Here is a 13,353-nt window from a genome sequence, read left to right as displayed (position 1 = left end):
CTGGCAGGACCTGTTTCAGACTTCTTTTTGTTAATGCATGTGTGTGTGCATGTGGAGGAGTCATTTTCTGGACTGCCATCCATCCGCCTTTGAGAACAGGATCTCTTCTTTGCCTGGAGCTCATCTACTTGGATAAACCATGCAGTGGTCCCATGAAAGATGCCTCCCACGGTTTCTAGTATTTGAGCATTTGCTTCCTAGTTGGTGGTACAGTTTGGGGCAGTTTAGGAGGGAAGACCTTGCTAGAGGAAGTATGTCAGGGGGTAGGTTTTGAAACTAAGAACCTTATGCTATTTCCAGTGCTCTCCCTCCCCTTCCTCCTCTCTTTCTCTCCCTGCTTCCTGCTTACGTTTGAAGATGTGAGCTCCCAGCTTTCTGTTCCTGTGGCCATGCATGCATGCTGGTTGCTGCCACGCCTCTCTGCCAATATGGAGTCTCTGATCCCTCTGGGACCATGAGCCAAAATATACTCTTTCTCCCATAAGTTGTTTTTGGTGACGTTGTTTCATCCCAACAATAGAAAAATAATACAGACTGTCTGGCCAGTGAGCCCTGGGGTATCCTCCATGCTCTACCTCCTTGGTGCTTGGATTTTAAGTGTATGCACCTGTCTTAATGTTCTACACCTGTGAAGAGACACCATGGCCATGGCAACTCTTCTAAAGGAAGGCATTTAATTGGGGCTGCTTTACAGTTTCAGAGGTTTAGTCCGTTGTCACCCTGGCAGGACTTTGAACTTCCATATATCAGATGTTAAATCTGCATTGTTTTAGCCAACAAGCCTGGAGCAACTCTTATATAAGGCATATCAAACTAGCCCAGTCGCTGAACAACCGTGTCGAATGCATTGCCCAACAACAACAGAGTGTGCTTACTTCTGAAAAGTGCATGGCAAACAGAGACCAAAGCCGACAAGAAAATGAATCATGAAAAGCACTAAAACCTCTCAAAAATTGCAATTATAATGGTTTTGTCCTGGCAGGAGAGAACCAGGACTTTGCCTCATGCTACCTTTCACCATGGGGGGGGGGGGGGCGGGTATTGGGTTTCAAGCCTGTCTGAATTGGTTTCATACTAAAAATCAGCAGAAAGATAAAAGGAAAATCTCCAAGCTCTTAGCAATTAAACAGTGTATATCTAAACCTTCCAGCTCTGAGAAGGTTCCGAAGACATTTCACTGAGCCAGTGCACGCACACACGCACGCATGCGCTTGCATGAGAGCAATCAATAAATAAGTCAATATAACAATTTTAAAAGAAATCTTGTATCTGGGGAAAGCTGGTATCAGACAAAGCACCCAGATCATTACTGCAAGGCCTTGCCGGACCAAAATTTGCAGACGTTGCTTTGGAAACTGTGTTAGGTCAAGTGGTGTATGTAGAGAGCACTTCTACCCTCATACTCCAGGAAGCAGAGCCCGTGCCAGCCCCCGGTGATGAGAGCACACACATAGATGCCAAAAATGTGGTAGGCCTTTTGTATGACTAGAGCTCACTGGCAGAGAGTCTAAGTGGCTCCCGAATCAGGCTGAGATCTGTGTGCCAGGGCCCCAGACTTGTCTTTTTCAGCCTTGGAGGTGGCTGAATACTTTTGCTCTCCTCCTGAGACTGTGCAAGCCCCTAGGATGTAAGATTCTCATGTGATCTAGCTTAGCTTTGATCTCTGTGGCCAAGACGTTAATGTCCATGGCACATCCTTAACCTCAGTAGCTCAGCTATTCCAGGCCAGCACTCATGAACAGGATTCTAGATTGGCTCTGGCACCCAGCAGAGAACTGAGCTCCGGTGGGAAGGATTAAGGGCTCAGCCTGTTCCCATTGGCTGGGGCATGGGCTTCAGTGCTCCACTGAGTGAGTGAAGGTCCTTACTGCCACGAGACCCAGGCACGGTTCAGCTTAGCATCAGCTCCAGTGGCCAAAAGTCTGTTTTCATCCATGCTAGCCCGACCCCAGGGAGCATAGCATGGTTCAAGACCCCATATCGCGGGAATAGGTTTAGGTCATAATCACCAGACTTTATTCTGAAATTTGCTCCTGGGATTAATGAAGACTCACACTGGGGAGAAGAAGCAAAGCCCCTAATTCCCAGGCTTACCTATGAACAGAGCCTCTGGCAGAGCTCCGACGCCAGGGGAAGACACGCGGCTTTAATTTCTCAGACCTCTGTTATAGTCAGTATCACTTGTGACTGCTTGCAAGGACTGGAGCTCAGATTCTCAGTTTAGTAGTAAGCAGCCCCTAGAAATACGGTCCTTGCTCGATCGCCGAAGCTAAAGGCTACATGGATGGTGGCCTAACCCAATATTGAACTGATTTTATAGGCTGTAAGCTTAGGATATGATACTGCTTGCTGGGTTTGGTGGCCACCAGTGTGACTTGGGAGCTTGGACTAGTCTATCTCCAGTGCCCAAATCTAGGTAAAATTTTCAGAGTCTGATTCGGTGACTGCAGACAGTCATCTGGGCATATCCTAACCCTAGGGATTATGGGAACAGACAATTCTGCAAACACTCTATTGTGTTTTAATGTTTGCAACCATAGAGAACTGGGGACAAATATGGACCAGGATTACCTTCTAGCATTGAAACTATGAGCACAGGGCAATAGGCAGCTATAGGCAAATCTGGACCTTGGCGCCACCTTGTGCTGAAATAGTGGAATTGACTATAGTCTCATAGAAGAGGAGTCTGCTTAAAATTTCTGAGAAGACAAAAAGGATATTAGATTCTTCAATGTCCAGATGATGTCACATGTCAACAATTGTGAATATCTTTTGAAAAACTATAGCATCATGCAAAACAATGCGCCAGATACTGACCAGGCACGAATGCACATGGCAGAACTTTCAGAGAATGTAAAACAGCTTCTTTGGGGACTGAGACTAGGAATAAATGATAAAGTGCTTACTAGCACGTCCAAGGCCTTGGGTTCAATTCCCAGCACAGCAATTAAAATAGTTTTAAAATGAATAAAACAGTTGTTATAAGGAAACTCAATGAGTGCAAAGAGAAAATACAAACACTTGAAATAATTTATCTATTTATTAAATATTATTATTATTACTTGTGTGGGTGTATGCCTGCACATGCACACTAGGACACATTGTTAGGTCTCTTCATGGTATCCCAAAGTTCATTTGTGGTTTCTTTATATATGTTTTCAGATTCCTCATTGTCCTTCATTGAATTCTTCATTTTCTTTTGTTTGCTTGCTTTTGGTTTTGGTTTTGGAGACAGGGTTTCTCTGTGTAGCTCTGGCTGTCCTGGAACTCACTCTGTAGACCAGGTTGGCCTTGAACTCAGAGATTCACCAGCCTCTGCCTCCTGAGTGCTGGGATTAAAGGCATGTGCATCAGCACCGCTTAGTTATGATCCAATTTTTTTTTGAGCAAATATTTTTATTTATTCATTTCTTGCACTTGAAGTACTCTTCGATGACATCCTTGGCCTGAGATTCTTTGCCATAGTCCTTAACCACCACACAACTGCAACCAACTACTTTCCGTGGCTTTCCCTCTCGATCAATTTTACAGAGGCCTACCCATTCCCCGAGTTTCTTGTTGTCATCGACCTTAATTAGGTTGATTTGGTGCTCAGCACAAAGGGCCTCCACCAACTTGACATACATAGGCTCATCACAGTTGGATGCAAGCACACAGAGATGGGCTTGGCGCTTGTCTAAGGCTTTGGCAGCTTCGCGGATGCCACGTGCGAGGCCATCGTGGATGAGGGCGGTCTTCAGCACCTCTTGAAGAGCAGTGTTGACATCCATTACACCTCCAGCAGCAATGCCTTCCTCGGCCATGGCGGTGGATTACGGGTGAGGGCGAATCTTGAACGCACCCGTGGCTCCGCCTCCGCGCAACTCGGCGGCGGCAGGGGAAAAAAAGCATGATCCAATTTTTTAACCTCATCTTTCGTCCCACACTGTTTTCACCATGGTCCATTCTGTTGTTGGTAGGGCTTCCCACTGAGTTTTGGGTTTTTGACTTATTGAGTTATTTACTTCCAGCGTCACTTCAGTTGGCTTTCATTTAGCAAGTCTAAATAGTGCATTCTGCTCTCATAGTTTGGATCAGCATTAGCGTTTCATTCAGCTTCTGTTTTAGGTCTTCTGAGTATATTCATATCTTCTTTGAGTTATTTGACACAGGCATAATCACTCTCTTGAATTTGCTGTCTGGAAGATCTTCCAGGTCATTCTCATTAGGGTTCATTACTAGGGCATTAATCATTTTGGAGGAGGCGTGTTGACTTGGAGGTTTTTTTTTTTAATTGTTTTGATTGAGCTATACATTTTTCTACGGCCCCCCACTTCCTCTCCCCCCCACCATTTCCTGTGACCCCATGCTTCCAATTTACTAAGGAGAGCTTGTCTTTTTCTCCTTCCTATGTAGATCCACATATGTCTCTCTTAGGGTCCTCTTTGTTGTCTAGATTATCTGGGGTTATGGTCTGTAAACTGGTTTTTTTTTCTTTGCTTTATGTCCAGAAGCAACTTATGAGTGAACACATATTATATTTGTCTTTCTGGGTCTGGGTTACCTCACTCAATATGGCTTTTTCTAGATTCATTGGCTTGGATTTTGGTGTTGCTTTTGTTTTTGCACTGGGGCTTGCACATGTGACGTGTCTTGCTAGCCATGCCTTCGTTTTGCTAAGATCACCTTTCTTCTTTAGGCATGCGCCATGTTTGGGAGGTGGCTGCTTTGTGAGACAGCTGAGATGTTTCCTTTCGTGGAACTGGTACTGAGAGCTGAAGGTTCTATCCCTAGGCTTCTATTGAGAGTCTGCTACTCTCTGCAAGAACAGGCACTCTCCAAAGACTAGTCTACTTTTGCTGGTCCTCTACTTTGCTGACTGTTAGTGTGACTTGCCGTTCCCCAAGTAAGTGCTGGTCAAACTGGGGCTGGAGGCAGGAGGACTCAAAAATCTAGGCATGTAGTCCCATTATAGGGTCACCACAGGCAGGGTATACCTGTGAGTGTTGGGAAGGAACATCCCAGAGGAGACGGCAGCTTAAAGGATGAGAAGCAGGGATCCCAGTGTGAGTACGGAGACTAGAGATCCTGGAAGAGTCAGGAGGACTATGGTGTAGGGCAGAATGATGCTTAACCAGTGGCCCAGAGCTACTGACTATGGGGGCAGAGCCTACCTGATGGCTCTCAGAGGCGGAGGGGAGGGAAGGGCCAGGGAGCCTAGCAGGTCTATGGTCCAGGAAGGAGCAGGCCTACCAGATGGAGTAGGAAAAAGGAGTCCCAGAGAACGTGAAAGAAAATTTGGTTGATATTGGTCTTGGTTTCTTGATAATGACATTGAGAACCCAAGAAATGAAAGGAAAAGTAGACAAGTGGGACTATTTTAGGCTAATATGTTTTGGCACAGAAAAAAAAGCAGAGCGAAAGAACAACCTATGAGTTGGGAGACATTTTGCCTGCCATGTGTTTGATGAGAGGTTTGTGGGAAAATTAGAAAAGGTGCTATTTCAACTCTAAAGCAAAACAAAACAAAGAGCAAACAAAAATACAGCTATAGCCCCCTCCCCTCTAAAGAACAGTTTTAAAGTGGGAATCGGGGGGCGGCTTAGCCTTTAAGAATACTTGCTTTGCAATTATGAGGATCAGAGTTCAGATCTTAGCACCCATGGAATAAGCCAGATGTCCCTCAAATGCCTGTAACTCCAGCTCTGAGGATTGCTGGGGTGGTTGGCATCCAGCCCAGCTGAGACATAGAACTCAAAATTCAAGAAAAGACATTGACTCATAGAAACAGGTAGAGAGCAGCGGAGGATGCTCAGTGCCCTCTCTGACCTCCACACACATGTACAGGCAAATGCATAGGTGCATGTACCTCACCATGTACAAACTCACAAAACCACGTATAAATCAGTACCCAAAAGTCTGTTAGGATGACTATGGTTGAACAAAAGCAACAGAAAAGAAAACATAGAGAGCATTGCTGAAAATGTGGAGAAATTTGAACCCTGCACACTGCAGGTAAGCACGCATAATGGTACAGCATTTCTAAAAATGATATGAACACTGTTCAAAATTAATTGAACTTAATACTATCATGTGTTCTAGGTATCTCACTCTAGGGTATATCTACAAAGGAACAGGGCTGGAGATCATAGCAATTTCCAAGCAATGGCTTAGGTTTGCCTGCAACTTCCTAAAGCTGTGCCCAGCAACTGTGACAGCTGCAGACTTCTCTAGCAGTTTGCAGATGGCCATGGCTGAGTGGGGATGCTGGGGGCTTCCTGTCTATCCATTCTCAAGCATGTGATGTCCCTCTTGGTTCAGGATTGAGTTTATCTGGGGTCGTGGGGCGGTAGGTGCCGTGTACTTTGTTCCTGTCGTCATAGGGCCTTCATGCTCTGTAGCATCTCTATGGTGTCTCTTCTCCCTCCAGCACGCTTCCTCAAACACTCCTATGGGCTAGCAGTCATGTTGCTTTGTTCTGGTCCTCTTTTATCAAGAGACATGCAGCAGACACTTCTCGTCAGCCACAGTGCTAATGACAGCTCCTGCCTCATTATTTCTTAAAAAGGCTTTCCGTCTGTTTTTTCCCCTTTCTGGAATTTCTGTGGTGCACATGTATTGGTTAGTTTATTTCTTAGAGATCCTGTAGACTTTCTTTCTTTGTTCTTTTTTATTTATTTATTTTTACTCTGACTGGATAATTTTTAAATAATCTGTCTTTGAATTTTCTCACTCTTTCTCCTTGTTGGTCTGGCCTGCTTTAGAGGCTCTGGCCTGAATTTTTCTATTCATTTGTTCTATTATTCAGCTCTAGAAGTTGTTTAGTGTTCTTATGTGCTGCAGAGATGCAGGGATACTGCACATCATGGAGACCCAGAGAAAATTTACAAAGACCTTCTTTAATAGAACTACTCTAAATTATTCCTCATGTCAATCTTAGATCTCCATGTGGATTAAGCATCATTATCAACTGGGCTGATTTGGAAGCACTAGGAGACTCTAGTGGGATATTTGTACATTGTGTGAAGGTGCATTGCTGTGATTGGTGTAATAAGGAGCTGAATGGCCAATAGCTAGGCAGAGGATGTAGGCGACACTTCTGGGCAGAGAGGGGACTCTGGGAAGAAGGTGGCAATGACGTCACCAGCCAGATGCATCAGAAGCAGTACGGGAAGTATAGAGATGAGGTAACACTAAGTGGCAGAACATAGATTAATATAAATATGGGTTGACTTAAGTTATAAGAATTAGTTAGAGGTCGGGCGGTGGTGGCGCACACCTTTAATTCCAGGCAGATCTCTGTGAGTTCGAGGTCAGCTTGGTCTCCAGAGCAAGCTCCAGGAGAGGTTCCAAGGCTACAGAGAAACCCTGTCTTGAAAAAAAGAAAGACAGAAAGAAAACAAAAACAAAAAAGACTTAGGAACAAGCTTACGGTAAGGCTGAGTTTTATACTTCATAAGTCTCCCTGTCATTTTTTGCAGGCTGGCAGTCCCGATGAGAAAGGATGGCTATGAATCTAGGTGCACCTGTGAGGGTATATGTCCAGAAACATTTAACTGGGGATGGAAGACATTCAGGAAGACCCTCAGTGTGTGTGTGTGGCAGCATCACATGGGCTGGTGACCGAGAGGGGATGAGACAGGAATGCTGGCATCCATAGTTAGCTTCTGTCTGACTGTGCGAGCCCCATGACCAGCAACTCCACACTCCTGCCAGTGTAGCTTCCTTGACAGGATGGACTTTGGCCCGACCCATGAGCCAAACAAATCCTTCTCCAATTAACTTCTGTCTTGGTAGATCACAGTGATGAGGAAAGGAACTAGTGTATTTGGTTTTCCAAAAAAGCTTTTTCCACATAAGCTTTTTGGAGGATTGGACATCAGTGGACAAGGTCATCAACCTTGGCTGCAAGTGTCCTTAACCACTGAGCCATCTCACCAACCCTTGAATTTCTTTACTGTTAGCTAATCGAGATTGATTTTGTTCCATTGGTAATATAACGCTGTGTATGAAACTTAATCCTTAATGCAACTGTGTCAATACAGTTAGATGATTAGATCACGGGAACTCTTCTCCCACGAATAGATTAATACTATTATACCAGAAGTGAGTCCATTATCATGACAGTGGTATCATAAATGCAAATTGGGCCTGCTTTTATACTTTTCCTAGCGTGTATATATGACATTATTAGATATGAGGTCCACCCCCAGCTTTGGACTCCCAGCCTTTCAGATTGTAAGAAATAAAGCCGTAGTCTTCTTAAATTACTGCATGTCCACTGTGTTATTACAGAAGCACAAAAAGGCAAGAAAATATGTCTCTGGTTCTTTCTATTTTTGATAGCTTAGCTTGCTGTCCTCACATCTGAAGAAATGGTGTGCGTAAAGTGAAACAACAGACCTTTGTACTCATTCCAAAGCACTGATGCTCAGTTTAGTGCTTATTTGAGACACAGCAACTTCCTTTTTATTTTTTAACATTGTGTGTGTGTGGGGGGGGCGCACGCACGCGTGTGCGTGTGTGTGCATACATGGTGCTGGTACCTTCCAATGCCACAGAGACCAACAGACCCTTGGCTCTGGGGTTACAGGCAGCTCTGAATGAAATACCCAGCATGGGCGCTGAGACCCAAAGCCAAGTGCTGTAGAAGAGCAGCCCACACTGTTAGCTGCTGAGCCACCTCCACAGTCCCTATGCCAATTGGGATTATTAGATTATTATGGGATTAGATTATGGGATTCTTGCCAGGCAGTGGTGGCGCACACCTTTAACCCCAGCACTCAGGAGGTAGAGACAGGCGGATCTCTGTGAGTTCGAGGTCAGTCTGGTCTACAGAGTGAGTTCCAGGACAGCTAGGGCTACACAGAGAAACCCTGCCTCAAAAGACAACAAAAAGTTATGGACTTCTCCAGGGTATTTTGACCCAAATGTCATAAGCTGTCCTAATTACTGAAAGGAGACATTGTTAGAAATGTTTATACTGCTTTCTTGCTATCAAATCCAGTTAGAACTGGTTTTAAATTCCTGCTGTGCTGCAGGAGAGCTATACAAATATTGCACTTCTTTGGTTTTCGCGTCTTTTAACATTAAAATGGAACTAATAATACAGGGTCCTATATAAAGTGACAAGCACCTTGTGTCCATTCAATGAACGATATCCATTACATGATTATTATTCCAGTTAGGTAGTATAATTAGAGGAGCTTTCCAAGTTGGAATTGTGGAGATAGCTGTGCTTAGAAACAAGTAGAAGAATAGGTAGAAGTTTCTGTCACTCACTTAACCCTTCTTGTCATAAATAAAATACAATAAAATTGCTCTTAATTTTTCTATCATGTGGGTCTGTCTCTGTGTCTGTCTGTGTCTGTGTCTGTGTCTGTGTGTACATGCACATGCGGAAGAGGAGGCCCACGTAGGCCAGAAAAGAGCATCAGACCCTGTGGAGCTCTATGTACCTGTAGTTGGGAGCTGCCTGATGGTGACCACTGTGACTCCAGTCAGGTCCTCTGCAAGAGTAGCAAGTGCCCTTAACCACCGACCATTTCTTCAGCTCTTCCCTCTTCATTTCTTGAGTATTTCCTATGCGGATTGTTAGTTGTCACAGAAACCTTGCTGCCCGGGTGCTTCTAACTCATTTTGACACAAACAAGGCACTTGCAAACAGACTCAGTGACAAAGGGACTTAGATGCAGTCATGTCAGAACTTGGTAGCCGAGCGTCTAGGACCAGGCAACATTGTGCAGTAGTGGATAAAGATCCACACGAGGCTCCAAATCCAGATAGCAGGAAGAGTGCAGCAACAAAGAGAATTTGGCTACCAAATAATTCTGTGCGGGGTTGCCAGGAGCAGGCTCTGATGTTTCAAGTACAGGTAATGTTCACACTTGTGTTTCTAGTCTTTTCAGTACACTCCCTAAGAAGCACTACCGCGAGGTCTAGAAACTAAGGTGATCAGGGCGAGGACTTCAGCAACCCAAGCCACTACCACCCTCAAGAAAGCATTAAAAATGTCAGGCAGTAGTGGTGCACGCCTTTAATCCCAGCACTCGAGAGGCAGAAGTAGGCGGATCTCTGTGAGTTCGAGGCCAGCCTGGTCTACAAAGTGAGTTCCAGGACAGCCAAGGGTGTTACACAGAGAAACGCTGTGTCGAAAAACAAACAAACAACAAAAAAGGCAAGAAAAGCAACTTGCAAGCTTAAAAGTCCTTATTCACCAGCTGCTACGGTTGCTAAGACTCAACTTCTTTTTTGATCATTTCCTAAGCTATTTTATCAGGATTATTGTAGTCCATCCCCCGTAAGCTTTGAGGCCTTGAGAAACTATACTCTGAGGGCTGGAGCTAGAGTGCTTACTCAGCAAGCGAAAGACTCTGGGGCTCAGGTTCTCAGCATTACATAGAAAGCCAGCTAGGGACCTGCAGGGTTCTCTCGCTGTTAGAGCACGTACAGCTTTTGCAACAGACCTGGGTTCTGTTCCTGGCACCCACACGGCAGCTCACAGTCATCTGTGACTCTAGTTCACGGGGATCTGATGCCATGTTCTGACTTCCATGGGAACCAGGAATGCACACGGTGCACATGCATGCATTCAGGCAAAATATACGTACACATTAAGTAACTAAGGATTGACAGAAACAGACTCTTATAAGCGCGTACCTATACTCCAACCCAAGGTCAAAGCTGCGTTCAAGATGCGGTGCTAGGAGACGACCGTTTGAGGAGGAAGTCGAGTTTCAGTATCCAACCCGATACCTGTAAAGATCTAACCCTCATTATTGCCTGGTTTTTGGAGTCTAGAGTCTTATCTCCCCTATCCTTGGCTAGGAACATTCCATGACATTGCACATTCATAAAAACTCGTGCTATGCCACTGCTCCTCTGCTTCCTGGTATCTGACTTCTCATTCAAACTATGATAGACCTAATTTCTTGGTGACTGAGTCACAATATAAAGTATTTGTTTATGATTCTTTACCACTTAAGAAAAAGAAAAAAAAAAAAACACATCACTCCGTCACACAGTACACACTTCTTCATATGCTACAATAAACAGAATTCTGTCAGATGGCAAGATGACAATGTGAGATAGTTGCTACGGAATTGGCAGGAAGCCCATCAATATTCCCACCAAATAAGTGAGGTAGTGATTTTTTTTTTTTACTGATTAGCCTAATAGTTGGCAGAAATAATTACCCAGAAACCTAAGTCTTCATAGTCTCTCATTTCGGTGCAAAAATAAATGCCATAATCACAAGCCTATGAGATTAAAATCAGCAACTAGTGCATTTGAACTGACGACATTGCGTTAATCCTCTTTATAGAGCAGCGATTTTTATAAATGAGATTCAGCTCCTTGCCAATAATAGGATGGGCTCTGAGGCTCGCCAGTATTGGAGCTAGACAGGAAAACAGCTTTTAGAGCAGCCTATGCCTCTGCTAACCTTTGTTACCGAGGCTCGCCAGTATTGGAGCTAGACAGGAAAACAGCTTTTAGAGCAGCCTATACCTCTGCTAACCTTTGGTTTTAACAGAAGACAGAAAGCATTGTGCTTGCCCCAGAAAAATCAGAGAAAATGTACTACTAAATTTGAGGAGAAATTGGCAAATTAATTCACCGAGTAATGCTAATAAAGCTTGTGCTGCGGGGTCCTAGAACATACTCAACTCAATTATCTGGTGGGACAGGATGTAGCTTCATATTTTCCTAGGATCCTCAGTTCTAATTGGTTAGTGGATACACTGCATAAAATAGATTTAAATCGTGACAAAGCAAAGAGAAAATTTTGTGGGGGAATAAGAGAGTAGGAGGGTTTTTTTTTTATGTGATCAAAGTTATTCGTTCAAAATAGCTTTTTTAAATAGCTGTGTGATATTTATGTAAGCCCCATGGTGATAACAAAGGGAACATACCAATGTTAGATACACAAGAGATAAAGACATGGGCACAGGACTAAAGAAGACCACCACATCACAAAAGGATGAAAGGATACACAGGATCTATAAAAAGACCATGAATCAAATGGCAACAGCAAGCCCTTAATAATATCCTTGAATGCAAATGCATTCAATTCTCTGATCAGGGGACATATGAAGTGATTGAAAGTATCTAACAAAAAGACACAACTACGTGCTCTCTACAAGAGTGTACTTTCCCTTTAAGGGCATGCAGAAACTCAAAGTAAAATGATGGAAAGGGATATTTATGCAAATGGAAACCGAAGGAGAAGCCTGAGTGACAGTACTTAGACAAAATGAGCTCTAATTCAAAAATTGTCATGAGAGGCAAAGATGGCCAGCCTGTAATGTTCAGCGGTCCAGCTCACCAGAAGGACATAGCGGCGATAAACGCATATACACACAACACAATAGCATCTACATATATTAAATACCAGTAAGACTGAGGGAGATATTGACAACCATGCAATAATAGTAGAAGACATTGATACTAGGCTTCCAACAATGGATGGATCTTCCAGACACAAGGCCAATAAGAAAATGTTGGACTTGAACTATATGTTAGACCAAATGGACCAAGACGACATATATAGGACATTCAGTCCAATAGCAGCACAATCCACATTCTTCTCAAGTACACACTAAATATTGCTCCAGAATAGATCATATGTTAAGGCCGCAAAACAACTCTTAGTTGATTTAAGAAGACTGAATTCACAGCAAGTAGAGCTAGAAATCTATCAATAGCAGAAATGCTGGAAAATTCATAGAAGAAATGAAGCCATGTATTCCTGAACAATCAATAGGTCAAATAAAAAATGTTCAAAAGGTTAAATAACAATACCTAGGGCTGTAGAGATGGCTCAGTGGTTAAGAGCATTGCCTGCTCTTCCAAAGGTCCTGAGTTCAATCCCAGCAACCACATGATGGCTCACAACCATCTGTAATGAGGTCTGGTGCCCTCTTCTGGCCTGCAGGCATACACACAGACAGAACATTGTATATATAATAAATAAATAAATAAATATTTTAAAAAAAGAAAAAAAGTTAAATAAAACAATACCTAATTAACAATAAGACAAATGAATGTGAGATATAAACATATCAAAACCTATGGGATGAGCACTGTTTACGACAAAGGTTCTATTATTAAGTACCTACATTAAAGTAGGATCTTAGGGTGAGTCAATAGCCCAGTGGATAAATTACTTGCTATGGACATGGTAGGACCTGAGTTTGGATCACTAGAATCCATATGAGGCGAGACATGGCAGCAAGCTTGTTTCTCTAGGAAAGATGCTTAGCAATCACTGTCCTAGTTGGTTTTTTTCTGCTGTCATAAAATACTAACCAGAATCAAGTTGGGGGAGAAAAGGGCTTATTTGCCATCATCAAGGGAAACCCAAGCAGGGACTCA

General features: G+C 43.6%; 1 protein-coding gene across 1 annotated transcript; it reads right to left on the bottom strand.

The window, feature by feature from the left end:
- Positions 1–3,381: 3,381 nt before the first annotated feature.
- Positions 3,382–3,872, bottom strand: LOC119805212 (40S ribosomal protein S12). Its single transcript, XM_038317117.2, has one exon. It carries the CDS (start codon positions 3,801–3,803, stop codon positions 3,405–3,407), a length of 399 nt encoding a protein of 132 aa, XP_038173045.1. The 5' UTR covers positions 3,804–3,872; the 3' UTR covers positions 3,382–3,404.
- Between the last annotated feature and the right edge of the window lie 9,481 nt (positions 3,873–13,353).

The sequence above is a fragment of the Arvicola amphibius genome, chromosome X (genome assembly GCF_903992535.2).
Source record: "Arvicola amphibius chromosome X, mArvAmp1.2, whole genome shotgun sequence".
Classification (NCBI taxonomy): Eukaryota; Metazoa; Chordata; class Mammalia; order Rodentia; family Cricetidae; genus Arvicola; species Arvicola amphibius.
The sequence above is the reverse complement of the archived record's forward strand: the minus strand, read 5'-3'. Positions and strand labels throughout refer to the sequence as shown.

Coding starts and splice junctions, on each gene's coding strand:
- LOC119805212 (XM_038317117.2), bottom strand. CDS start 3,803: ATGGCCGAGGAAGGCATTGCTGCTGGAGGTGTAATGGATGTCAACACT.